At 40.4% G+C, this 25,774-nt stretch overlaps 1 protein-coding gene across 5 annotated transcripts in view; it reads right to left on the reverse strand.

The window, feature by feature from the left end:
• KIF6 (kinesin family member 6) overlaps positions 1-25,774 on the reverse strand; it is a 369,273-nt gene that overhangs the window by 186,582 nt on the left and 156,917 nt on the right. For all 5 annotated transcript variants that reach the window (XM_053914011.1, XM_053914012.1, XM_053914009.1 and 2 more), the window contains 2 exons: positions 2,489-2,594; positions 1,485-1,623 (listed from right to left, as the gene is read on the reverse strand). In XM_053914011.1, coding sequence (XP_053769986.1) covers positions 1,485-1,623; positions 2,489-2,594 — 245 coding nt within the window. The remainder of the gene's footprint in view (positions 1-1,484; positions 1,624-2,488; positions 2,595-25,774) is intronic.

Consider the following 25,774-nt stretch of genomic DNA (forward strand, 5'->3'; position numbering starts at 1 on the left):
GTCTTTCTCTCCCTGTCATACCTCATTTCATCCCTCCTCTATGTACAGGCATGCATAAGCCCAGAAGGGGATTAAGAAGTTGGTAGGAGTATTTGGGGAAGAAGAGCCTCAAGTAGGATCAGGCCCAGGAAAAGCAGCCAGGACTGAGGTCTAGGCTGGGACCATCCTGGGGATGGAGAGGGGAGGGAAGAGGAAAAGGAATGCAAGGTTACAACACCTGGGGCAGCTCCCCTAGACAAGGGCTTGTGCAGGCGTGTCCTTCACAGTTGAACCTACTGTTGCTGGATGATAAAGCAGCTAAAACTCATTTGAATCCGACACACAGGGTCTGCTAGTACTCAACTGAAGTTAGAGACTAAAGTTAATCAGGCAGTGGGCCTACCTCATATTTGTTTTTCTTTTGTTTTTACATCTTTGTTACTGGATTCCCTTCATGTAGGTTATTTTTATGCATTTTGCACAATAACTGAAGCTAAAATGCCTTTTAGTAATTAAAAAAAAATAAGCCAAATATCTGTTCATAAAGAACAGACCAAAATAATTTCTTGTGTATGTTGAAATCTGCAAATGTAATGAAAATGTCAAATCTTTCATGAGGAGCTTGGAAGATAAAATAAGAAACAACACTGAAGACACGTGGGGGAGGCCAGAGGTCTAACTCAGCCACCGAGGCCTCGTTAGAATTAACCACCTGGCCCGTCGCTGCAGGCGACTCCCACGGGCGGCGACCACGTCCAGCACCCGAAATACACTACCTCCTAGAGCCCGAGAGAGTTCTGTCAGGAATGCTCATCCGTACTCACTTCCAAATTTGGGAACGTTTGTAAGTGGAATCCAAAGCAGAAGATCTGGCTTTTAAATAAAAAGTTGCATTCAAATCAATCTCTGCACTTCATAAGATAAATACCGTTTGTCATTTTTCAGCCATCATTTGAGTTTCACCCACACACGGCCACAAATTCTGGGCCATGGTGAGGCTGCGGTCAGCCTGGTGTCCGGTCAGCTAGCTAAAGATAACCAGTTAACTTACTGCCTCAGGACTAAAACAGAGCCCAGCAGAGACGTCCAAGAACACTTTTTAAAATTTAATGTTAAAAGATGGAGTAAAAAGGCCCATGCTTTTCAATAGACTGAGATTTTTAGTCTCTCTCTCTTTACACACACACACACACACACACACGATGCTTCATATAGATACGTATAGCTATCTGAAATGAGGAAATGTTTCAGATACATATACATGTATATCTATCTGAAACATTATAGTAACTATATCTGGCTGAAAAGTTTTTCTTTCTCAGCAACTTCATTTTTCACTAGTTGCTGCATTTTGTTTCTTGAAGAGACATTTCACTCTTAAACAGAAAGAAGCGATGTGAATTGGAAGCAGGGTGGGGAGCGAGGTGATGGAGCCAGGGGAAGACATCTAAATGCTCCCACTCCCCGGTAGAGGGAATTTTTTTTAATTGCCTCAGAAAGGATACTGATTTCATTATCTCTCTGCTGTAGAATATCTCGTAGCTTTTTATATTCTTCCTCTTGTAATGGCTCTTGGCAGTCCTGATCTTTGATTTCGGAGGACACGGTGCTCTTCCCATACATCTTCTTGTCATTCAGGAGTTTCTGGAAGATGGAATAAGAGCTAGTGTCCATGCTTCTATTCCAGTTCGTTTCCTTGGCTCTTTCCGCCTTTCACAATGGCTTGCACATGTCAGGTGTACGTGTCCTTTCCTGCCTCCCTTGCCTACGCAGTGCAGGTCCCTCTGCTTGGCATGTCTCCCTCTCCACTGTCCTCTCTCCGTCCTCTGTCCTCACTCTCCTCTCCGCTAGCTGACCTCTTCTTCCCTAAACTGGGAAGTTCCTGCTCAAACGTTATCTCCTCTTGAACTTCTTTCTCTTTCTCCATAACCCCAAACCACTTTTTAAAATAACACTTAGCATGCATTGTGATCATGCCTTACATATGACTTCTCCATGACTTACTTATTCAACGTGGCTTTCCCTATGCCTGGCCCATAGCAGACTCAACACATATGCATTATCTTAAAGAAGTATGTCAAATTATAAGTGAGGTAGAAGTAAAGGTTAATGATAGTCCCACTGTGTCATCACAAAAGGCAAAAAACCGAAGGCAAAGAAAAACCAAGGATTTGGATGGGTACATTAAAACTACTAGGGAAAAAAAAGATAAAATTCTCTTGATTTAGCTTGAACATAAATGGTCTTTGAACATGGAATTATTCTGTGTAGAAGGTAGAGATTCCTGGCAAAAGAATGAGAAGTCTATGGTCTGAGCTTGTTCATTGCCAAGGAACAGACAAGCGCTGAAGAAGTTCGATGACAGTGACAGCCCCGGTTCGAAGGTCATCCTGTTCCGGCTGTGTGAAGATGAGTCCTAAGTTTGTAAGGGTTGGTCAACTAGGAAAACTTCCCTGCAGTTTGAACAGAGCAGACGATGGCTTCTACTAGAGGAAATGCTCACATTTACCTTTAAATAATGGAAACAGTGATGAATTTTACGCATATCGGCGCCAACCTCTAGTCTACTCTCTGGATCCTGGTCTTCCAAAAAGGATGTTATTAGTTTTTCCAGCCTAAAAATACATAATATATGAGAAGCAACAATGAGCCAGGAACTTAAATTCTAAGAGCATTATTTTCTTGGTTAACATTTGAAGTACAGAATATTATTCTTACTTCTTTATGAAAACATAGTTATCTGAATGATTTGACTCTAGATGTTAAGGGGAAAGAAACAAATTGACAAAGCAAAATCTGACATTATACAATTAATTTCCAGTGAATTTTCATATGTAGCTTTCAATATAAGAATTATTTGATTTCTACAAAACATGCATTCTGGCCAAGCTGAGTTTCTATGCCCCTGTGCCTACCTGCAACCTTGCTAGAGAAAGTAAGGAAAAAGTTTATTAGTTTCATTAAAAATTCATGCTACTTAGCATCAGCAATAACCTGAGTGATGCTGCACAACCCTTTCCACCATTTCTGGTTGACTTACATTCTTCACAGTGGCTACTCCAAATCTTCATACAGCTCTTAAGCTCAACCATCACCCTTTCACTCCCTGTCAACAATGTAGCTTCTCACTAGACTAAGATAAGAATGTCAAAGCTGGCAGACGTGGGCTCCTTCGGTTTCCTTTCCCTTCATCTCAGTGTCTCAGCCTCACCACTCGGGGTCCCTTCCTTCTTCTACATATTTTGCATAATATCTGTCCCCCTCTTCATGACCAACATCTTGCTTTGGGCCCTCTTCAGGCTTCTCCCAGGGTTACCTGATTGATTTCCTCGTTATCACCTCTCCATACTGACTCTTTCCCCTTTGCTTACAATGACATTCACGTTTTTCCTATTCTAAAACAGAACAAAATAGAAAACAGAACACCTCCCTTTGCAGGGACCATCCAACCACTCTATTCGGAAGCCCTGCTTTAGCTGTTAGCTTTGCGTGTGCTTACTACAGCCCCTGTTGTGTTCTACAGTCTGTGCGCCGCCTGAGCTGCCCCGTCAGCTCGGGAGCACCGTGAGGCAGTTCTGGCTCTTACTCATTTTGTGTTTCCTCTCCCCCACCCAGCATGTACAGCAGCGCACACATTCTCAATGCAAATGTGTTAATTAGTTAATGGATTCATTTCCATGGAAATCATTCCCCTCACTGTTGAGATGGAACTCTTCACAAGGAAGGTGTAAGGACGGCAATCAGTATCTAAGATGCTAAATATCATAATAGGGCAGCAGTGTATCCTTCTCACATTATTATGAAAACATTTGCATACTTTCAGCATCTTGTAAAATTGTATACATGGCCCTTTCACTGTTACTATCAGCCCATTCAAACAAGACATAATGATTTCCATCTTATAGCAGCTTTGATTTCACTTTTGTCTCTTCCTATAATCTAGGACATGTAATAGCTGATGTTTACAAGTGTGAGACAATTTATGTTATTATTTTAAGCATTTTTTTCAGGTAGAAGGGTACTTGTCATTTGTACTATTTGCCAATTGACAGCGTGTTTCTTTGTAGAACAGAGCTTCAAACCACCACACACATAGAGATTAATTTCTGATACAAAGATTTTTATGTTTTATGTAAAATATTATAAAATACATGTTAGTGAAAAATACAAATACAGATGTGAAAAAATAAAAAAGCTAACATTTCTCTCTTCCCCCTCCCCTGTCACCATTCCCATCTTCTTTAAAAAAATTTTTTTTATTTACTTATTTTTAGAGAGAGGGGAAGGGAGGGAGGAAGAGAGGGAGAGAAACATTAGTGTGAGAGATGTTGATTGGTTACCTCTCTCACGGCCCCCAACTTGGGACCTGGCCTGCAATCCAGGCATGTGCCCTGACTAGGAATTGAACCAGCGACCTTTTGGTTTGCAGGCTGGTGCTTAATCCACTGAGCCACACCAGCCAGGGCATTCCATCTTTTTTATTCACTCTTGATACCTTGGAGAATCTACTGATAACAGCTGAAATATGTTCTTTTAGCTCTTAATGAAGCAGATACCTATATCCATATGTTTGTAGATTTGGGTTTTTTTTTTGTTTTTACAAAAATTAAATCACACCATGAGTAGTGTTCTGCATCATTAGTTTTCTAAACAATTTATAACAAATTATTCCACGTCAGTACATATACAATGGGGCTATTTCATTTTCTATGGTTACATAATATTCCACAGTTTGGTCTATTGATCCTCTTACGATGGACATTGAGGTGACATATTTGTAGCTGCTGCTTTCCTCTGTAAGCCGCGAGGGAGCCTGGATGTACAACGCCCTCTTAACAGGGCTTCAACATGTTTATCTACTCGCATTTTTCCTGAACACTTGGAAAACATTCTGGAACTCTGAAAATCACCGTCAGTTCTGGGATATATCCATTTTTTGCAGTAAAAGCAGTTTCGTGGTTTCCAATGTCCATAAAGTTTCCCATAGACAATATTAGGTTAGAAGCAACAGTTGATCAATTCTTCCTTCTTGCTTTTTCCTTAGAAAATAATTTCTTCTGTACAGTTTGATCATGAAGTAGATATTCTAGGAGACATCCCATGAAGGAGGGCTCAGGTGGAACCCTAGCTCACAAGAAAGCACTATAATATACAAGCCTGCTGACTGGCAGATCACTCAGCCGCCTTGGGCTTTGGCTATTCCTATTCCATCAAGGCTCCTGTCTTGCAAAACAATGGTATGGGATACAAGGAGGACCAGGGACACTGTCCGAAGAAAAACTTCTTCCTAATGAAAGAGCTGCACTGTTTTACCATTTTGGGACTCGACTAGTCTGCTACAAAACTAAGAGCAAATATCAGGCCTTTGACAAGAGATTTTTTTGTCAGTGCTTGAGACCACAGGCCTATTTAGACAAGAAAAATGCCTGGTCTTTCCTTTGTCCATTTGAAGTATTCTTGAATTTATTTTCTTATCAACCAAGTACTTGGTCTAATAATTAAAGTGTAAAAAATATTGCCTAATTTAGATATTTCCAATACTCTTCTCTAGTGGTTAAGTGAACGATTGACCCTAAATTCCCTGTATTTTCTTGTCTCCAAAAATAGCTTCTGAGCTCATACCCAGTTGCTGCTCCCACCGAGGGGTCTCTGGCTGCCAGAACCCTGCGGGATGGAGAAGAACTGTTTGCAGAACAGGCTCTCCGAGGAGGTCAAGTGAGTACAATAAAGGCTGTTCTTCAGGAAAAGCCCAAGTAAACAAGAAACTTGACTTTTTCTCTATTTTCACTAAGAAAAAAGAAGGGAGAGGAGTAAAAACAAATGTATACCATCCTGTTCTAGTTCATACGGACAGGAAAGATCACATAATCTACACGTGACCGAACACACACTGTGGTTGATGGTGGGTGACGGGGGCACGTTTGGTGACTACATAGGTCCCCACCACACTGACTGTGGGTAGCCCAGCTCGGCTACTCTATTGTATCATAGATTTGATACCTGGCCACATCCTAAGAATTGGCCATATTTCCTAATGTGTGCGTTACCCCCTTGAGACCCCTGTACTTTTTTTTCTGCTCCAAATACTTTTTTTGCCCAAAAGTGAAGTTTTGTCTGCAGCCGTATTTTTGTGGAATTTACATTTAATAATATGAATAAAAAGGAAAAGCAAGTTAATTATCACTAACGACAGCTAATATTATTTGAGCAAGCACTGAACGCTAGATGCTGTTCTGTGCCTTTGAATACATCATTTCTTTAATCCTCACAAGTAGATGAGATAATTACTATTATTATCCTCATATCATGGGTCAAGAAACAGAAGTACATGGAGGTTAAATATGTCGCTGAAGTTCATATAGCTAGCAAACGGCAGAGCTGGGTTCAAACTCGGGTAGGCTGGCTTTCGAATCCAAGTTTTTAAGCACTATGTTTATCATGCTGTAGCAAAGTTACTAAATTTGTTTAGATACCATGTTGGGCAATGTGTTTATAAAAGTGAATTCCATACCTACTAGGATTCTTTGAAAAGGTAAATAGGTGACCAGAAAAGCAGGAAATAACTAAGTAGCAGTTGCTTGGATCATAACAAGGCCATTGACTAGCATGATTTATAACAGTAAAAAATGTTAGAAATGAATCCGAGTGTTCTACATTAGGAAGCTAGTTAAATGAATTATGGCACAGTTATGTACTGAGTTAAGTAACTATTTAAAATGGTGGTGAAGAGAGAGGTTTATGTGTATTTACTGACATTACAAATACTTACACTATATCATGATAGGTTGACAATGAATCCCTTTACAGTGATTCTGCAAATACTGTAAAGTAACACCCAAAATGACAGAAAGGAAGAGATAAAGAAGGGAGGAAGGAAGGAAAGGAGGAAGGAAGGAAGGAACAGAAGGAGGGAGGGAAAGGAGGAGGGGAAGGAGAAAGGGTAACAGTCCTGAGACTTTTGCTCAGTTGCCTCTGGCTGAAGAACATTTACTATCTCCCTGTGAAAAGAGACACTAGTGATCCAAGCTGAACTTGCTCTTTCGTAACATTTTTGTGATTATGCTACATTTAACTGTTTATTAAATTAAGTTCACTGTTTATACATTGAGTGTGATTATGTTTTCATTATTCTGAAATAATCTTTGCTTCTAAAAATATTTTAAAAACATGTTCCTGTCAGCATTAGCTTCTAAAAATGGGCTAGAAGCCATATCTCTCTGGTATGATTGTGGGAAAGTTAGAGAACAGGGGAACAGTATGTCAGCATGAAATAGCGTGCCTTAACCGGGGCAAGGAAGCCCGGGCTGCCTCCTACCCACTGGGGCAAATATGGAGGCGTGCCCCGGGGAGTGGGGGTGGAGCGTGCCCTTGCAATCGGGGGACAGAATCACAGATGTGTCCCACAGTACAGGAGCACTCCAGGGAATTTGCTAAAAACAGGCTAGGCAGTGAAAAGTAATGGGGCCTTGTCCGCTGATCTGGAGCTGGAATGTAAGTTGGATAAAAAATACCCCAGTTGGCGGGGCAGGGCTGTTTTTTGGTAGAATCGTGGAAGTGCCTGGTATCTCTGAGTGGATGGTCCTTAGTGCATCTGGCTTCTCATGGTTCTGGGGCTGGAGTAGGCAACTCATTCCAAAGAGTGAGGAAGGAGTTCTGATTTAAGAACTTAACTGCTATCAACTATACCAAGAAGCATCAAACTCTGCCTGACCTCTACCAATCACTTAGCCATAGAATATGACTCCATCCAGGAAGGGTGGTCTTTGACAGGGTTAAACAATGGAGACAATAACAAACTATAATTACACATTAACATGAGCAAAGTTCTCAAAAAGAGCTGGATAAAGATAGAACAGTGGTAAAGATATAACAGAAAATTTGGTAATTCTTAATGTCCTGGAATATGATCATTAAATAGGAAGAATGAGCAAGTAGTTACGAAATTCAAAAAACTGATCAGGGTAGAGGAGACAGGTGGCTGAATTATTAGGTTGAATAATCTCAATTATTAACTAATTCACCACCCAATATAGGTCATAAGTTTCTCATCTGCAAAATAATATTATCTCTGAACTCTTTAAGCTCTATGAAATAAGATTACACAAGGAACAAAGGGAAGGTGCTTACTACCTGGCCCATCAATGCCTTGCTATTCAAAGGCATTAATGTGTGAACAGGGGGCCTAATAGGCATTACCTGGGAGCCTCTTAGAAACAAAATTGCAGGCTCCCTCTCATACCTACTGGACCAGAATTTAGGCTCCACCCAGACCTGCTGAATCTGCATTTAAACAGCCGTCCTCAGTGATCTGTGTTCACACTGATCCACCTTTGAGAAGCATTATAAGGCCACCTGTTGTTGAATGCAAGAACATATATGCGTTGTTCGGTCCTGCAAACCAAACAAATAAGTAACTCTAAATGTTAAATGAAGAGTAACTGACATCCTTGGATGGTCAACTATGTCCTGGCCACTGTGCTAATGATTTTGCAAGTTTTTTTTTTTTAAGTGGAAAAAGAATTAAAGAGAACATCACAGTGAGGCTTTCAGTAACTGCCTTCTCCCAATTATTTCATTGTTACTCTCACGGAACATCCATTACGCATCAGGCACTCTCGCATGTATTTTGTTATTCATCTGTACAATAAACCTAAAAATTATTTTCTCTCCATAGGTGAGGACGGGAAACCTCGGAGACGTTAAGTAACTTGCATATCGTTACAAAGTTAAGGAACTGAAACCCGGGGATTTAAAACCAGGTCTTTTGAATCAGGAAGCCCCACTCTCTCCACATGATGCCGCTCACTTCCAAAAATGTCTCCCACTTTGTCGTAATCCCTGATACACTAAATTTACATTTTTCAGTTCAGAACTTTCCTGCACATTTTTAAAAAACAAGTAAAGATGCAAACAACAAGGTCAACAAGATCATCAGATAAATTTCATGCCTGGCATCTCAAAGAAAAGAAAATTAACAGGATACAATAATGGGCGTTCTTGAGACCCAATGGTGGGAGGCAAAGGAAGGCCTTATTTCAACTGCTAACACGATGGGCTTCTTTCATGGGGTATGACTCTTTAAGACATACAGTGGGGATAGCATGTGATTTACAAAAGGAAAGTTCAGAGAAGAACCATAAATTCACAATTTATTATTGACTATAATCCACAGGACACGAAAAACTGAAGGCTGAGATTGTGCCAGTAGAACTACGACCAAAGGAAACAGCACAAATATTTTTCAGGGTCATTAGTTTCACGTCTGTTTTTCGTTAGATTCTGCTGAAAGAATGATTCCCAACTGGTGTAAAGGTAGTTAGTTACTTCAAGATTTTTTTCTTTTAGAAATCTCTGGTCTGTGACAAGCATTATATACATTATATGCTCCCCTAGCTCTAACCAGTAAGCAAAAGTCATGGTCCCTCACGTGCAAGGAATTGAGTTCAATGTCAGCCACTTTGTTGGAATGAGCTCTTTTTACTAGCGGCGGGAGGCCAGAAAGTTACGGTTTGGGTGATGCAGAGGAAATTCCTACAGATGGTCCCTTCAAGATTTATCTTAGTGATGCGTATTTCCTTTACCTCCACAAGCACAGTCGTGCGGTGCCTGGGACGCAGAGCCGCACAGCGGCTGGACGTAGTGTTCTGAAACAGCAAACGTGAAGGAGCCGAATCCCAGCCCAGACAGGCGCGACTCTTCAACGGTGCAGACTTGCTTACTTAGAGGGAGTGCGTTTGTGGCCATGTACTTCAGTTAATGGAAACTTCAAAACTAGTTTGAAGTAATTTTTAAATAAACTAAAGCAAACTTAAAGCTATAGAGACATATTTTTAAAAGCTTTTATAATGTAATGATGAAGACTTTTGAACAGCTATAAAAATTAATCCTGATCTTGTCAATCCAGACAGTCAGATGTCCGGTTTAGGCACATACATCTTGATGTGGTTGAACATTTTCCCTTCACTGGACACAGGAAGTCTTAGTGGTTTAGAACAAATGCAAATAAGAGAGGAAAGTCACATAAATTAGTCAACTCGTCAATAGTAATAATTCCCCCTTTAAATTCTACATGTATCTTTTGAGCTCCTTGTTTGCTACAGGCAAACACTATGTTATTTGTGTTTAATGAAAACATGAATACTCGGCGACCTAATTCCATAATAAGGAAGAAACTGACTTACAGGGGAGAGACGGGTGGTACGGTAGGACGGGGGCAGGGAAGCTGGTTGGTGGACAGGATAGGTGGTGGCAGGGAAATGTAACGGACAAGTCACATTCAGGAAGGCAGCAGTGACAGTGGACAGAAACAGTTCAACAGACGGAAAAGGCTTCCTGTCAGCGTGGCCGGGACAGAGAGAGCTGTGAGAGGAGTTAGACCGGATGAAAGCTTACCGGAGAGTGCCACCCCCAGGGAGAGGAGGGGGAGAAAGAACTGGATCAGAATGAGGAGAAACCACCAAGGGAACCTCTCTCAGGAGGCCGTGGAGGGTAGTGAGCAGATCAAGTCTGGGGAGCAGAAGAAGAAAGGCAAGAGGGGAGGAGGGACGGGGTGGGTGGTGAGAGGAGAGAAGAGGAAGGCAGACCACAGGTGGATAAAATCAGAGCATACACACACGCCCACACACTCACACACATGCACACGCACACACACATATTGAGTTCAATGTACACATACATATTTAATTAGAAAACTTATAACAGTTTTAAAGGACAGATTTCAAAAGATTTGTTATCTAAAAATACAAAGTAAACCCTTGTGGGCATGTTCCCATTCCATAAATAATTTACTTTATTCTATCTCACAAAAAGTAGTACGTAGGGGTTTGGAACCATGTATGTGTAACATTAAACCTCAAGCAAATTTATATAAATTGAATCATACAGTACCATCAAGTTCTATATTAAATTGAAGACGGATTTACAAGGTGAGGACAGAGACCCTAAGATGCAATAAAATCACAGTAAGAAATATTGGAGTCTTAATAAATTAAATATTTTTTAAGTGACCAGTGTCTTATTAAAACAATGATGCAGGACCTGTAGGAAGAAAAGTACAAATTTGGAACAGGAACAAAGAGGAAAAGAACACACTGGGAGGCTTATCAAGCTTCTGAGTGGAAAGATACAGGACTGTAGCCTCTTCCCAAATTCATCAATAGAAGTTAAAGTAAGCTCAATAAAAGTCTCAGTGCATTTTTCCTGAAAAAAATGCATATACACACAGGACGCAAATATGCTGTATATCTTTTGAGGGGTGAATGGCCTCCAAATCCCCCCAAATCTACGCTGGCCAACATAGAACCTCTGTTTGGAGATGTACATATATATTGCTATGAGATGTGAAAATCTGAATAAAAAATGCAGGTTGGAAAACAGAAAGTAAAGTATGCGTCATTTTTATTAAAATACGTATTTATATGTATTCACTGAAAACGTTGAAAGATTACAACCAAATAATGTTATCTGTGAGTGTTGGAATTATGAGTGATTTTTCTTTTTCTTTATCCATCATCACTTTTCCACAATGAACATGAACTGTTTGCAAAATAAAATATTGTAAAAGTCTTACAACTCTCATGTCTACATGTTAAAAATGGATAAAACTCTAAAACTTAATTATAACCATTCAAGTTACTTTCCTTGAAGATAGAGCTCTGGGAGAAAGATGCACCTCATTTGTTATTAGGGCCTTGAAATAAAATCCAGTTAAAAGGCAAAGCTGTTGCTCCGTTGCTTCCAGACGGGTTTGATTTGTTGATATGATCTAATTACTTATTTTACGGTCCCGATTACAGTGGTTAGTGGCTATTGCTCATTTGTTTATCTACCCTCTGAGCAAGCTATCAGGAACCTGGTGTTAGACATTGCTGTGATTTATTATTTCCATAAGTGCGCATTTACACACTGGGTTTTTTTTTTTCATGTGGCATTAACCATATAAAATTGTAATTAGAGCAAACATTTGTTTCAGGAAGTCTTTAAAAATGTCTAGCTCCAGGTATACGCAAACTTTTCCTGTGCAATGGTTACTGGGGAAAGCAAGAAATACAAATATCCCTGGTTGTGGTGAAGGGTCACATTCCTTCTTTTAAAATAATTCCCTGGAGCTCAAAACCCCCCGAAAGCCAAAAGCATTAACATTGAGAAAGCATTAAATAACTGGAGGAATAAAAGAGTACGTTTATGCTTTCACACTCAAGCCTCCCATTGAGAAGCGAGTACTTGGACTTCTGATGGAAGCACTGTGGGGGCCCAAAGAATCCAATGTGTCAACCATGACCGACCCGATACATGGAATTGCCGTTCGTGCCTCATCCCTATCAATCTGCTTTCGATGTTCTTCCATTTTGCCCATTAGAACCCGAAGCATTTAAACTTTAGGAGAATAAAATAATCATTGAACTACAGAGACAGCCATGATATGGACACAGGCCTTTTTAATCATGCTAGATAACTATGTCTTAAGAACTCAAATGCTTCCATAAACTACCCCCAGGATAATTAACACAAGCTGTAGACCATGCTTTTAGTTTTAGTTTTAATATCTTCAAAATGTAGTGTCAGGACCAGAAACACTGTGTACCGAAGAGGAGAAACCTCATCTGCAGTGAATTATATCTCGTGAATGATTTCAGAGATCTGATTTTTATAAAATAAGGGAGAGAACATTAGCCATTAATGGCCTCTGGGATGTTTAATCCACCACGCTTAGGTTATTGCTTTACAGCCAGCCATTATTAGAAGCTGGGGTAAGTACGCCTAGGATCCAAGAGATGTGAATTCAGAAGGTTAGCAGATAATCTGTCAGTTTTAAAAAAACACTGTCTGATTACATGGGCCTCCCCTCTTCAGGTGGTGTGAATTAACCTCATGGTACAGATATTCACGCACTTGTCTCCCTTACGAGACTGAAACTCACTAAAGCCAGAATGTCACTAATTCATCTTTACAACCCCCGCCCGGCCATCCCAGCAGCAAGCACCTCGTTTTGTTTAATGCCCCTGCTGTAGGCCGAGGACACCAGCTTTATGTGACTGAGGGAGGCAGCCTTTTTAGGGGCGTTTTGCAGAAGTCACTGCCTGTGCATTTGCTGATTCGAGTCAGACCCTTTAAAATTCCCTGCCTTTGACCGGATCCGAGCAGCAGCAAACAGGAATAGAAATAGCTGAAGCGAAGAAAACGCTACCACGCCCGTGCTCAAGGTTGCATAACTGCAGCAGGAAGTTTCTGCATATTAAAAGCTTCATTGGGGGCACTTAGGGACTGAGAAGATAAGCTGCCTTTATAGCAAAAATACGGATCAGCGTTTAGACCAGAAAGCGTGGCAAGTGTGGGTGCAAGAGGGGCAGCTCGCTGGAGTCGGGAGACAAGGCAGAACCAGAACCATGAAAAAAAAAGGGCCTAAGTCAGAATCAGAAGAAATCGTAGGGGAGGGTCCACAGCTAAACCTAGACCTACAAAGTAAGTTATTATAAACCTATATACTATTTGCAGGGAATATTTACAAAAGTGAGTTTAAGCCGTAGAGTGCTTTTTTAAGTAAAAGAATACTGAATAAAAGAATAAAAGAAAGATATTTACGACCTAGATATCAAATAGCAATCTTTTAGAAATAAACATGGTGCAATCTTCCTAACTGTGTGAGGAAGACATACTCGGGAGGCTCAAAGCCCAGCTCAGCCGAGAGGAAGGTTCTGCTCAGCACCTGCACAGGTGCCTGGGGAAGCCATGGGCGGGACAGGGTCACCTAAGAGTCCCCAAAGAGTAAGTACTGTCCTATGATGATGAGGTCGGCACAGGGTGATTCCCCAGCCGTCTGAGCTTAGAGCTGTGTGACATATTCAACCGAAGCCATGTATGAACATGTTTCTATGAAATCAGCAAATACTGACTGAAACAAACAAAAAATCCCACACATTTCTGCTCTTCTTCTTTGGCGGACAGCAATGAGGGATGAAGGAATGAACTCTGGAAAAGTTAGTTATTTGACCCAAGTGGTGGTCAAACAAGAATAATTAGGATCCGTCGCTGTGTTTCTTAGTAACTACCTCATAGGTTAGTGGCCCCATGATTACTTGAACTGTGAGGAATTTCACTATTGGCATGAACTCCTGAGTTTTATCAGCTGTGGTTCCTTCTGCATAAACTGCCTCATATGAAAACAAGCACTGGTTAATATACTTCGAGCACACCAAAAATGAGCCAGCAGCAGTGGGCGGATGTTTACTTTATGGCCCTGTTCTCTGTCTTATTCAGAAGCCAGTCCCTTAGGATGGAAAGGGGAATACCTTTCCCCACAAGCCCTTTCTTTGTCTCTTATCAGACAATCCAAAGACCGTTTCTGTACGGCACCGTCAGAGTGAATGAACAGTGGGGGAGGAAACCCAGAGCTCCATACAGACCTTAGTTTCGGATAATGAACAAGACGGAAAAATGAAGCCAATGTAGAACATTGCTTCCATTTGCCCTGCAAACTCCTTAGAAGCAGGACTCAGGTTCAGTCATCACTGAAAGCCTCACATTTTTGTGGCTCCAGGGCCAGCAAAGAGCAGCTCTGGAGACAGACAAAACAGAATTCAGATCCCGACTCTGCACCTCGTCTTGCTAGCCGAGTCTTACTTGCCTCATGAAGTTCCTGTGGGATGTTTTACTAGACTATCGATATACAAATGTAATGCCATGCCCACTGGTAAATGCTTAATAAATGGCATTTGTTTTTATTATAATTATTATGACATGTTTGCTGAGTGATTTGAATATAACTCAGTACTTAATCAAATGTGAGTTAACTTATTGTTATCTTTAACAGATTTTTAAATATTTTAATTTTGTCTGATAATAAAATTTTGCATTATATATGCAGAAAGTTTAGAAAATACAGAATAAAAGGGTTACTCCAATTCTGGAAACCCAAGAATAATACCGTGAATTTTTTATGTTTATTCTTTCAGGCTTGTTTGTAAGGATATATACATATATGTACATATATGCGTACATATAAATGCTTTTTTGTTATAAAAGTAACAAAATATAAAGTTTGGAAATGTTCCCAGGTCAATATCATATATACAGGTTTTCATTGACACTGACATTTGATGCACTTTATTCCACTGAACGAATATATCATAATCCAATTCTGTATTGTGATAAGTACTTTCATAGGTACATCTCTGTGTCCTTATGGACAAATCTGTAGAAGTTAAATGCCTGAGCCAAAAACCAAAGCCATTTAAGAAGTCTGTATGGTTTTCAAAGCTGACCAGCGAGGGTACAAGCTAAAAATTATACGTGGGATTTGCTCAGGTCTCAGGACCGTGCTTCCCTGCCTACTACCCCCGACTGGCCCTGTCTACTCGGCCTGCAGTGTCAGAGCTCCCCGGCACAGGCCATCATCATCCTTCTCATTCTTACCAGTGAGACTGGAAAAGAGTCACAGCTCATTTGCATTTGCATTTGTCCAATGATGAGCAATTTTCATTTCCTGGTGGTTGCTCTCTTCCTCCAAACTTACATGTAAAGAGAACAGGAAAGAGGGAGATGTAGGAAGAAGGGGAAGTGTGCAAATTTCAGTTAGGGGTCTCAGATTACCTAGAAAAGTCAGTATTCTGCACTGTGCTCTGCCCAGCACCTGCTCGTCCACCGATCTGAAAAGCACATTGATGAGGAAAGCAGTTGGAAAGCAGTTGAAATGCAGTAGGAGGTGGGCTTATGAACAAGGAGAAATCTGACTTTTCCAGTAAGCTGAAGAATTTATATGTCAGGCAAAAGCTACCTTGACATTAATGATGACAAATTTTTGAGGCTGTGGCAAAAGTCGTCATCGGTATGCTCAGTTAATAATAAACACACAGAAAGTCGCTAGGAAAACTGGGCTGTGAGAATGAAGACTACTCTGACATAGGGAGTATAAAATATCCCGTCTTGAGTCGTCATGGAGCTTCGCTCCAGAGGTGGGTGGCTCGCACTAGGGCAGATTGTTTGTAGGCCAGCAGCAGGGCAGGGCTGTCTTGGGGACAACTGCCTCTCCTGTTGGGATGGACGGACGGACGGATGGACATGAAGGTGGGCAGGGAAGCAGCGCTTCTCCCAGAAAGCTGTGAATGCCAGCAGCGGGAAGAGCTCCTAGGCGCGAGGGCAGCCTGAGGAGGAAACGGGTGCCTGCCTGAGGCATCTTGCATGTTATTTTGCTGTGCCTTTGTTAGGAGTTGAATATATACTGTGAACTTGGATTTACATATTATTTGGGGATAATTCTCCATTATGTTGCGCCAGAAAGAAGGGTCTGTCGAACTACCATTGTTTGATAGGCGTAAAAGTAAAAAGAAGTAGAAATTTCCCCAATGTTTAGCTGAATACGATGATAATCACCATCTCATGGCCCAATGAATGACACTGAGTGTCCTTGTTCCGTTTGGGGACATTAACTTTATCAGCACTAGGATGTCCTGCGCTGGGATTCTTTTTTTTTTTTTTTTTTAATTTTTATTGTTATTCAATTACAGTTGTATGCCTTTTCTCCCCATCCCTCCACCCCACCCCAGGTAAACCCACCTCTCTCCCCCACCTCCACCCTCCCCCTTTGTCCATGTGTCCTTTAACATAAAAAAAGTTTTGAATTTTCTCAGCAGTTCCCACATCTTTACCTAAATATCAGGGGGTGGGTATCCATGTAACGTGGGAACATTTCTGAGAGTCCTTAAATTTTGGCTTTGATACCATGCACGGATAATTCTTGGAACAGTCACTTTTGTGCATTTTATTTAAGAAGCTTGATCTATACAGGCAGGTATGTGGTGAATTAACTAATACTTCTTTTATTATGTCCTTTACCCTCCTGGTTTTTATTGCCCATTTTGTCGTAATCTTTAATTTTTTTTTCAAAAGCAGGTGTCACTCCTCCTTAAATAGCTCCTCTGAGCCGGCGTCATCTTTCACAGTGCTAAGAAGTGCTTGATGATGCTCAAGGACTGAGAATTAAAGCCCCGGGATGGATCCGAATGTCCAGTCTCCAGTGGCAGCAAGGTCAAGGAATGACATAGAAGGAGAAATCTCAACTTCTCTACTCCCGAGCCTTGGGGGATAAAGCGAAGACAAACTGGTCTCTCTGAACTCTTTAGCCCACAGATTTGCAAGCAAATAAGATAAATTAGAAGTTCACCCAAGGGTACTTTCTAAGTTCATTCAATAACTTACCTCCTCCCTGCTAAAAAACAAGCAAACAAACTCATTCTCTGTGATAATGAAAAATTTCAGCTCAATTCATCTTGTCCATTTTTAAGATTTTAGGATGTTCACCAACAATCTTATGTTTGTGTATTTTTAGTACACTGTTTACAGATGTTGAAATGATAAATTCAGCAAATGGAAAACAGAAGGTTTTGTTGACATGTCAGGCATTTGAAAGAAAAAATGGAGAGTTTAAGATAAAAACAACTGGGAAGGACCTGAAAGAAGTATTAAGGTATTAAAATGGAATGTCCACGTCAGACTTCCACAGAGAGATGCAGAGAGTCCCACCTGGCAGGCATCCTGGAGAACAGGTGGAAGAGAGAACAAGGGCTTGCAGTCTACAGCTTCATGTTGGGTATAGCATTTGGAAGTCCCTTGCGAAGTATGGAGGGGATAAAGCCTTCATCAACGTCATTCAAGCAAAACGTGTTTTGTACTTCTGCTATATATCTCCTGCACTCGGACGTGGGCAGGTACACATACACATTGTTTTCTTCTTTATGTCTGTCTGTGTATTTTAGAATATTTACATTGAGTATGTGTTACTTATAACTTGGGTCTATTATGACATGTAAACAGACATACATATATTTATGAAAATTTTGTTTAAATTTATAATTTTATTTTAAATCAAATATAAACTTTATGCATCAATTCTCTTTAATGATTGAGGCTGCTACTTCATCTTTAAATTTCCAAATATCTTGGAGGTTTCAGCAAATTTTTCTCATTTAGGGAATATGTGGAGGTCTGTATGGGTAAGGAAGTGGACAGTCAGATGCATAGCAAACAACTCCAATTTGGAAGCGTTTCATGCACAGTCTATCCTGGAAATTTATAGTTTTGGCTTTATTTATCCATTTAGGTATACAGTCTTATATCAACTGTATAAGAGAAACACCACTCTGAAGCAGCCGATTAATAATAGTACACAATCTTAGAGCCCAAATATATAAAATAATACAAATATTAACTATAAAAATAAAGTTAAAAGTCCAGAGGCAGATTAGACCTCAGAACCAACTATGTGTGTTGTGAAATAATTTGCTATATGAGAGGAGAGAACATTTGTCTTTAATTCAGCTAATGAAATTTATTGTAAAAATAGAATTAAAAAAGAAGGGCATTTTTCTGCCATTCACTGATTAAGTGAAACAATTTTATTTTGCCACTTGGAGGTGTAAAATCAGCAAGTGACTTTAACTTGTTTAGAAATAACTTTTAAAAAGTTTTTATTGAATTTATTGGGGTCACGTTGGTTAATTAAATTACATAGGATTCAGGCGTGCAATTCTATAATGCATCACCTGTGTGTTGTATTGTGTGTTCACCACCCAAGTCAAGTCTCCTTCCATCACCATTTGTCTCCCCATTACCATCCCCTATCTCCCTCCATCCCTCTTTCCTTCTGGTAATCACCATACTGTTGTCTGTGTCTATGAGTTTTTCTTTTCTTTGCTTACTGCCTTCACCTTTTTCACCCAGCTCCCTGACCCTCCTCCCCTCTGAAAGCTGTCAGTCTCTTCTCTGTATCTATGAACAAGTTTCTATTTGGTTTGTTAATTTATTTTGTTCATTAGACTCCATGTATAAGTGAAATCATATGGTACCTGTCTTTCTCTGACTGACTTATTTTAGTTAGCATAATTTTCTCCAGGTCCATCAATGCTGTCTCAAAAAGGAGGATTTCCTTCTTTCTTATGGCTAAGTAGTATTCCATCATGTAAACATACCACAGCTTTTTTATTCACTCATCTGCTAATGGGCACTTGGGCTATTCCCATATCTTTCTGATTATAAATAATGCCGCAATAAACATAGGAGTGCACATATTCTTTCGAATTAGTGTTTTGGGTTTCTTTGGATATATTCCCAGAAGTAGAATTACTGATTCACAAGACATTTCATCTTCAGTTTTTCTGAGGAAACCCCATACTGCTTCCCATAGTGGCTGCACCAGTCTGCACTCCCACAAACAGTGCAAAGGGTTCCTTTTTTTCCACATCCTCACAAGCACTTGTTTGTTGATTTACTGACGGTAGCCATTCTGACAGGTGTGACATGGTATCTCATTGTGGTTTTAATATGCTTTTCTCTGATGATTAGTGACATTGAGCATCTTTTCATATGTCTATGGATATATGTCTTCTTTAGAAAAGTGTCTATTCAGGTCCTTTGCCCATTTTTAAATTGGATTGTTTGGTGGGGTTTTTTTTTGGTGTTGAGTTTTGTAAAGTTCTTTATAAATTTTGGATATTAACCCATTATCAGCTGAGTCTTTGGCAAATATGCTCTCCCATTCAGTGGGTTGTCTTTCATTTACAAATAACCTTTAATTTTCTGTAGAAATATTAGAAAATACAGCTTGATCAAAAAAACCCCTAAAAGAACAAAATAAAACAAAACAACCCCTCCCCCCAAACAAGAAAATCTACTTGTGATTCCAATAACATTCTCATGCCTTTGCCTTTCAGTACTCTTAGTGCATGAGTGTTATTGTGAGTATATTCTAAAAAGAGACATTAAAACATGATTCACTCCCCTTCCAGCCAAGATAGAGGCATAGGTACTTACACTGTGCCTCCTCGCACAACCAGAAGAAGGACAACAACAAATTTAAAAACAAAAAACAACCAGAACTGCCAGAAAATTGAACTGTATTGAGTCTGACAACCAAGGAGTTGAAGAAACATTCATCCAGACTGGTAGGAGGGGTGGAGATGGACAGCCAGGGTGGAGAGGAATCAGGGCAAGGTGGTGGATGGCAGAACCTGGCGGGCTGTGGCTGGCGAATCACAAGGTGGCGCCTGGCAGACGAGGCAAAGCGGCAGCTGGCGGAGCAAGCAGTCCTACATTTGTGTGTGGATAAACCAGGAGGAACAACTGGGGAGTGAGAGAGACCGCACAACCCAGGGTTCCAGCACAGGGAAATAAAGCCTCAAAACCTCTGACTGAATCAAGGGCATTTTTGTACACCAACAATGAAATATCATAAACAGAAATGAGGAAACAAATCCCATTTTATATAGAAACAAGAAAAATAAACTACCTAGGAATAAACCTAACCAAGGAGGTAAAAGATCTGTACTCAGAAAACTGCACAACACTGAAGAAAGAAATTAAGGAAGACACAAACAAATGGAAACATGTACCATGTTCATGGATTGGAAGAATTAACATCATCAAAATGCAATTTATAGATTCAATGCAATCCCTAATAACACACCAATGACATATTTCACAGATATAGAACAAACATTTCAGGAATTTATATGGAACCATAAATGACTCTGAATAGTTGCAGCAATTTTGAGAAAGAAGAACAAAGCAGGAAGGATCACAATACCTAATATCAAACTGTATTACAAGGCCACTGTAATCAAAACAGCCTGGTACTGGCATAAGAACAGACACATAGACCAATGGAACAAAACAGAGAGCCAAGAAATAAACCCAAGTCTCTATGGTCAATTAATATTTGACAAAGAGGGCAGAAGCATAAGAGAGTAAAAATAGCCTCTTCAACAAATGGTGTTGGGAGAGCTGGATAGCTACATGCAAAAAAATGAAACTTGACCACCAACTTACACCATACACAACAACAAATTCAAGGTGGATCAAAGACTTAAATATAAGTTGCAACACCATAAAAGTCCTAGAGGAAAACATCAGCAGGAAAATCTCAGACATTCCATGCAGCAGTATCTTCACTGATATGACCCCTAAAGCAAGGGACATAAAGGAAAGAATAAGCAGATGGGAACTCATCAAATTAAAAGGCTTCTGCAAGGCTAAAGAAAACAGCATTAAAATAAAAAGAGAACCAACTATATGGGAAAACATATTTGCCAGTGATACCTCGGACAAAGGTTTGATCTCCAAAATATAAAAAGAACTCACATGACTCCACTCCAGGAAGACAAACAAACCAATTAAAAAATGGGTAAAGGACCTGAACAGACACTTCTCCAAGGAGGACATACAGAGGGCCCAGAGACATATGAAAAGATACTCAGCATCACTAGCCATCACAGAGATGCAATTTAAAACCACAATGTGATACCACCTCACACCAGTCAGAATGGCCATCATAAACAAATCAACAAACAAGTGCTGGTGAGGTTGTGGAGAAAAGGGAACCCTAGTGCACTGTTGGTGGGATTGCAGACTGGTGCAGGCACTGTGGAAAACAGTATGGAATTTCCACAGAAAACTAAAAATGGAACTGCCTTTTGACCTGGCATTTCCACTGCTGGGATTATATCCTCAGAACCCTGAAACACCAATCCAAAAGAACCTATGCACCCCAATGTTCATAGCAGCACAATTTACAATAGCCAAGTGCTGGAAGCAACCTAAGTGCCCATCAGTAAATGAGTGCATCAAAAAACCATGGTACATTTACACAATGGAATATTATGCAGCAGAGAGAAAGAAGGAGCTCCTAACCTTTGCCACAGCATGGATGGAACTGGAGAGCATCATGCTAAGTGAAGTAAGCCAGTGGTGAGGGACAAATACCATATGATCTCACCTTTAACTGGAACCTAATCAACAAAAGAAAAAAGCAAGCAAAATATAACCAGAGACATTGAAATTAAGAACAATCTGACAATAGCCAGAGGGGAGGGGGGATGGGGAAATAGGGGGAAGTGTTTTCAGGAACTACTATAAAGGACACATGGACAAAACCAAGGGGGAGGGTGGAAGCAAGAGAGAGAGGTGGATTTGGCTGGGGTGGGAGGAATAGTGGGGGGAAAATACAGACAACTGTAATTGAACAGCAATAAAATAATTTAAAATAAATAAATAAATAAAGTCTTTAAAAAAGAAACAAAAAAACCCCTCTGACTGAAAAAACCTGTGGGGGTTAAGGTAGTTGTGGGAGAAACTCCCAGTCTCATGGGAGAGTTTGGTGGAGAGACCCACAGGGTCCTAAAATGTACACAAAACCACCCACTTGAGAATCAACACCAGCAGGGCCCAATTTGCTTCTGGGTATCAGAGGAAGTGACTGAAAGCCAGCCAACAGCCAAGCAAGCAGTGTTGTTCCCTCTTGGACCCATCCGCCACATTGAGTGCCACAACGCAGCTACGTGGGTTGCCCCACCCAGGCGAATACCTAAGGCTTCACCCCTTTCTACATAACAGGTGAGCCAAGACAAAAAAAAATGGCCCAAATGAAAGAACAGATCAAAGCTCCAGAAAAAATACAGCTAAGCAGCAAAGAGATAGCCAACTTATCAGATGCACTGTTCAAGACACTGGTAACCAGGATGCTCACAGAATTGGTTGAGTATGGTCACAAAATAGAGGAAAAAGTGAGGGCTATGAAAAGTGAAATAAAAGAAAATGCACAGGGAACCAAGAGTGATGGGAAGGAAACAGGGACTCAAGTCAATGGGTGGGAGCAGAAGGAAGAAATAAACATTCAAGCATAACAGAATGAAGAAACAGGAATTCAAAAAAAAAAAGGAGGAGAGGCTTAGGAACTTCTGGGACAACTTTAAACATTCCAACATCTGAATCATAGGGGTGCCAGAGGGAGAAGAGGAAGAGCAAGAAATTGAAAACTTATTTGAAAACATAATGAAGGAGAACTTCCCCAGTCTGGCAAGGGAAATAGACTTCCAGGAAGTCCAGGAAGCTTGGAGAGTGCCAAAGAAGTTGGACCCAAAGAAGCACACACCAAGGCACATCATAATTACACTACCCAAGGTTAGAGATAAGGAGAGAATCTTACAAGCAGCAAGAGAAAAGGAGATAGTTACCTACAAAGGAGTTCCCATAAGACTAACAGCTGATTTCTCAAAAGAAACCTTGCAGGCAAGAAGGGGCTGAAAAAAGTATTCAAAGTCATGAAAGGCAAAGACCTATATCCAAGATTACTTTACCCAGCAAAGCTATTATTCAGAATGGAAGGGCACATAAAGTGCTTCCCAGATAAGGTCAAGTTAAAGGAGTTCATCATCACCAAGCCCTTATTATATGAAATGTTAAAGGTACTTATCTAAGAAAAAGAAGATCAAAACTATGAACAGTAAAATGACAACAAACTCACAACTGTCAAAAACTGATCCTAAAAAAGACACAAACAAAAGCAAACTAAGCAAAGAACCAGAACAGGAACAGAATCACAGAAATGAAGATCATATGGAGGGTTATCAGTGGGGAGGGGCAGGGGGGGAGAATGGGGGAAAAGTTACAGGGAATTAGAAGTATAAATGGTCTACAAAATAGACAGGGGCAGGTTAAGAACAGTATAGGAAATGGAGAAGCCAAAGAATTTATATGTATGACCCATGGACATGAAATAAGGGGGAGAATCATGGTGGGAGAGGGTATGCAGGGTGGAGGGGAATAATGGTGGGGGGAATGGGACAACTGTAATAGCATAATCAATAAAATATATTTTTTAAAAAGACACAGGGACAAAGCCAAAAAGGGTAGGTTCAAGGGTGGGAGGCGGGGATGGGTGGGACAGGGGTGGGGTGAAAATGGAAACAACTGTACGTGAACAACAATAAAAATAAATTTAAAAAAATGATTTACTCCTTTATTCTAATAGAAAAACATAACAAAATATCTATATAACTGAGTAGATTCATCAGCAGCAATAAGAATTGTATCAAGGAATTATAGGGAAATAATTGTTTAGTGCATAGCACGAATTACCTCAGTCCTCACAAGAGCACTTCGAGTGGGTATGATCATTATCATCACACAACAGATGAGTAACAGAGACACAAGGACAGTATCATTTTCCCATGGTCACAGAGCTAAGATTAGAAGACTGACATGGAGTGACAATTTTAAGTTAACGCATCTCAGCCCTGACCCATGTGGCTCAGTTGGTTAAGCGTCATTAAAAAAAAAGTTTTTGCACAGCAAAGGAAATCATCGACAAAATAAAAAGGCAACCCGCAGAATGGGGGAACATATTTGCAGATACATCTGATAAGGGGTTAATACCTAAAATTTATAAAGAACTTACAAAACTCAACACCAAAAAAACTCCAAACAACCCAATTAAAAAATGGGCAAAGGATCTGAACAGACACTTCTCCAAAGAGGACACACAGATGGCCAGTAGACATATGAAAAGATGCTCAACATCACTAATCATCAGAGAGATGCAAATTAAAACCACAATGAGACATCATCTCACATCTGACAGAATGGCTTTCATCAATAAATCAACAAACAACAAGTGTTGGAGAGGATGTGGAGAAAGGGGAACCTTTTGCACTGTTGGTGGGAATGCAGACTGGTGCAGCCACTGTGGAAAGCAGTGTGGAGATACCTCAAAAAATTAAAAGTGGATCTGCCTTTCGACCCAGCAGTCCCACTTCTGGGAATATATCTGAAGGAACCCAAAACACTAATTTGAAAGAATATAAGCACCCCTATGTTCATTGCAGCATTATTTACAATCGCCAAGATATGGAAATAGCCCAAGTGCCCAGCAGTAGATGAGTGGGTAAAACAACAGTGGGACATTTACATGATGGAATACTACTCGGCCATAAAAAAGAAGAAAATTTTACCCTTTGGGACAGTATGGATGGACCTGGAGAACATTATGCTAAGTGAAATAAACCAGTCAGAGAGAGACAAATATATGATTTCATTTATATGTGGAATCTAAACAACAAACTGAACTAACAAGGAAAATGGGGACAGACTCACAGATGGAGAGCAGGATGAGTGCTGTTAGGGGGAAGTTAGAGGATGGAGGGATTGAGCAAAAAGGAAAAAGGACTCATGGACACAGACAACAGTGTGGTGATCGCTGGGGGAGGGGAGTATAAGGGGACTAAATGGTAATGGAAAAAGAATACAATAAGGACTAAATTAAAAAAAAAAAGATAATGCATCTCCACCCTGACTGGTATGGCTCAGTTGGTTGGGTGTTGTCCCATGAAGTGAAAGGTTGCTGGTTCAACTCCCCGTCATGGCACATACCTGGGTTGCAGGGTTGGTCCCCTGTTGGACCATGTGGAAGAGACAACTGATTAATGTTTCCCTCACATGTCGATGTTTCTCTCTTTCTCTTTCTCCCTGCTTTCCCCTCTCTCTAAGAATAAATAAATAAAAATTTTTAAAAAGATAATGCATCTTCTTTGAGTAGTAGAGTCAAGACTAGAATTTAAGTTTCTTGACTCTCAGTCCATTCAGATTTTCTCTGACTGATCTCAGTGACTCTGGGCGTAGTTCAGAAAACAGCTGTGGGCAAGATTCTTAATATTTCAGGTAACTCCTCAGTCATTCTCACTCACAGATGAAATCCGTAAGGCACAGCACACAGTGGATAGCAGGCCAGTGTGCATTGAATCTAAATGTCAGGAAGTGCTTTCTATCAACAGACTAGTTCTGAGGACTCTTGTTCATACCAAATACCCTGGGGCAGGTCCGTGTCAAGGAGAGATGAAAAATAAAAGGCCCATGAAAGAAGCCAGAGAGGAAACTGAGGCCCTGGCAGAGGGCTCACTAATTCATTCAGTGAGGATCTACCATGAGTCAGGTACTTTCCAGGTGACAGGGCCGTAATGAAAAATACTACAGA

Source organism: Desmodus rotundus, chromosome 11 (genome assembly GCF_022682495.2).
Source record: "Desmodus rotundus isolate HL8 chromosome 11, HLdesRot8A.1, whole genome shotgun sequence".
Lineage (NCBI taxonomy): Eukaryota > Metazoa > Chordata > Mammalia > Chiroptera > Phyllostomidae > Desmodus > Desmodus rotundus.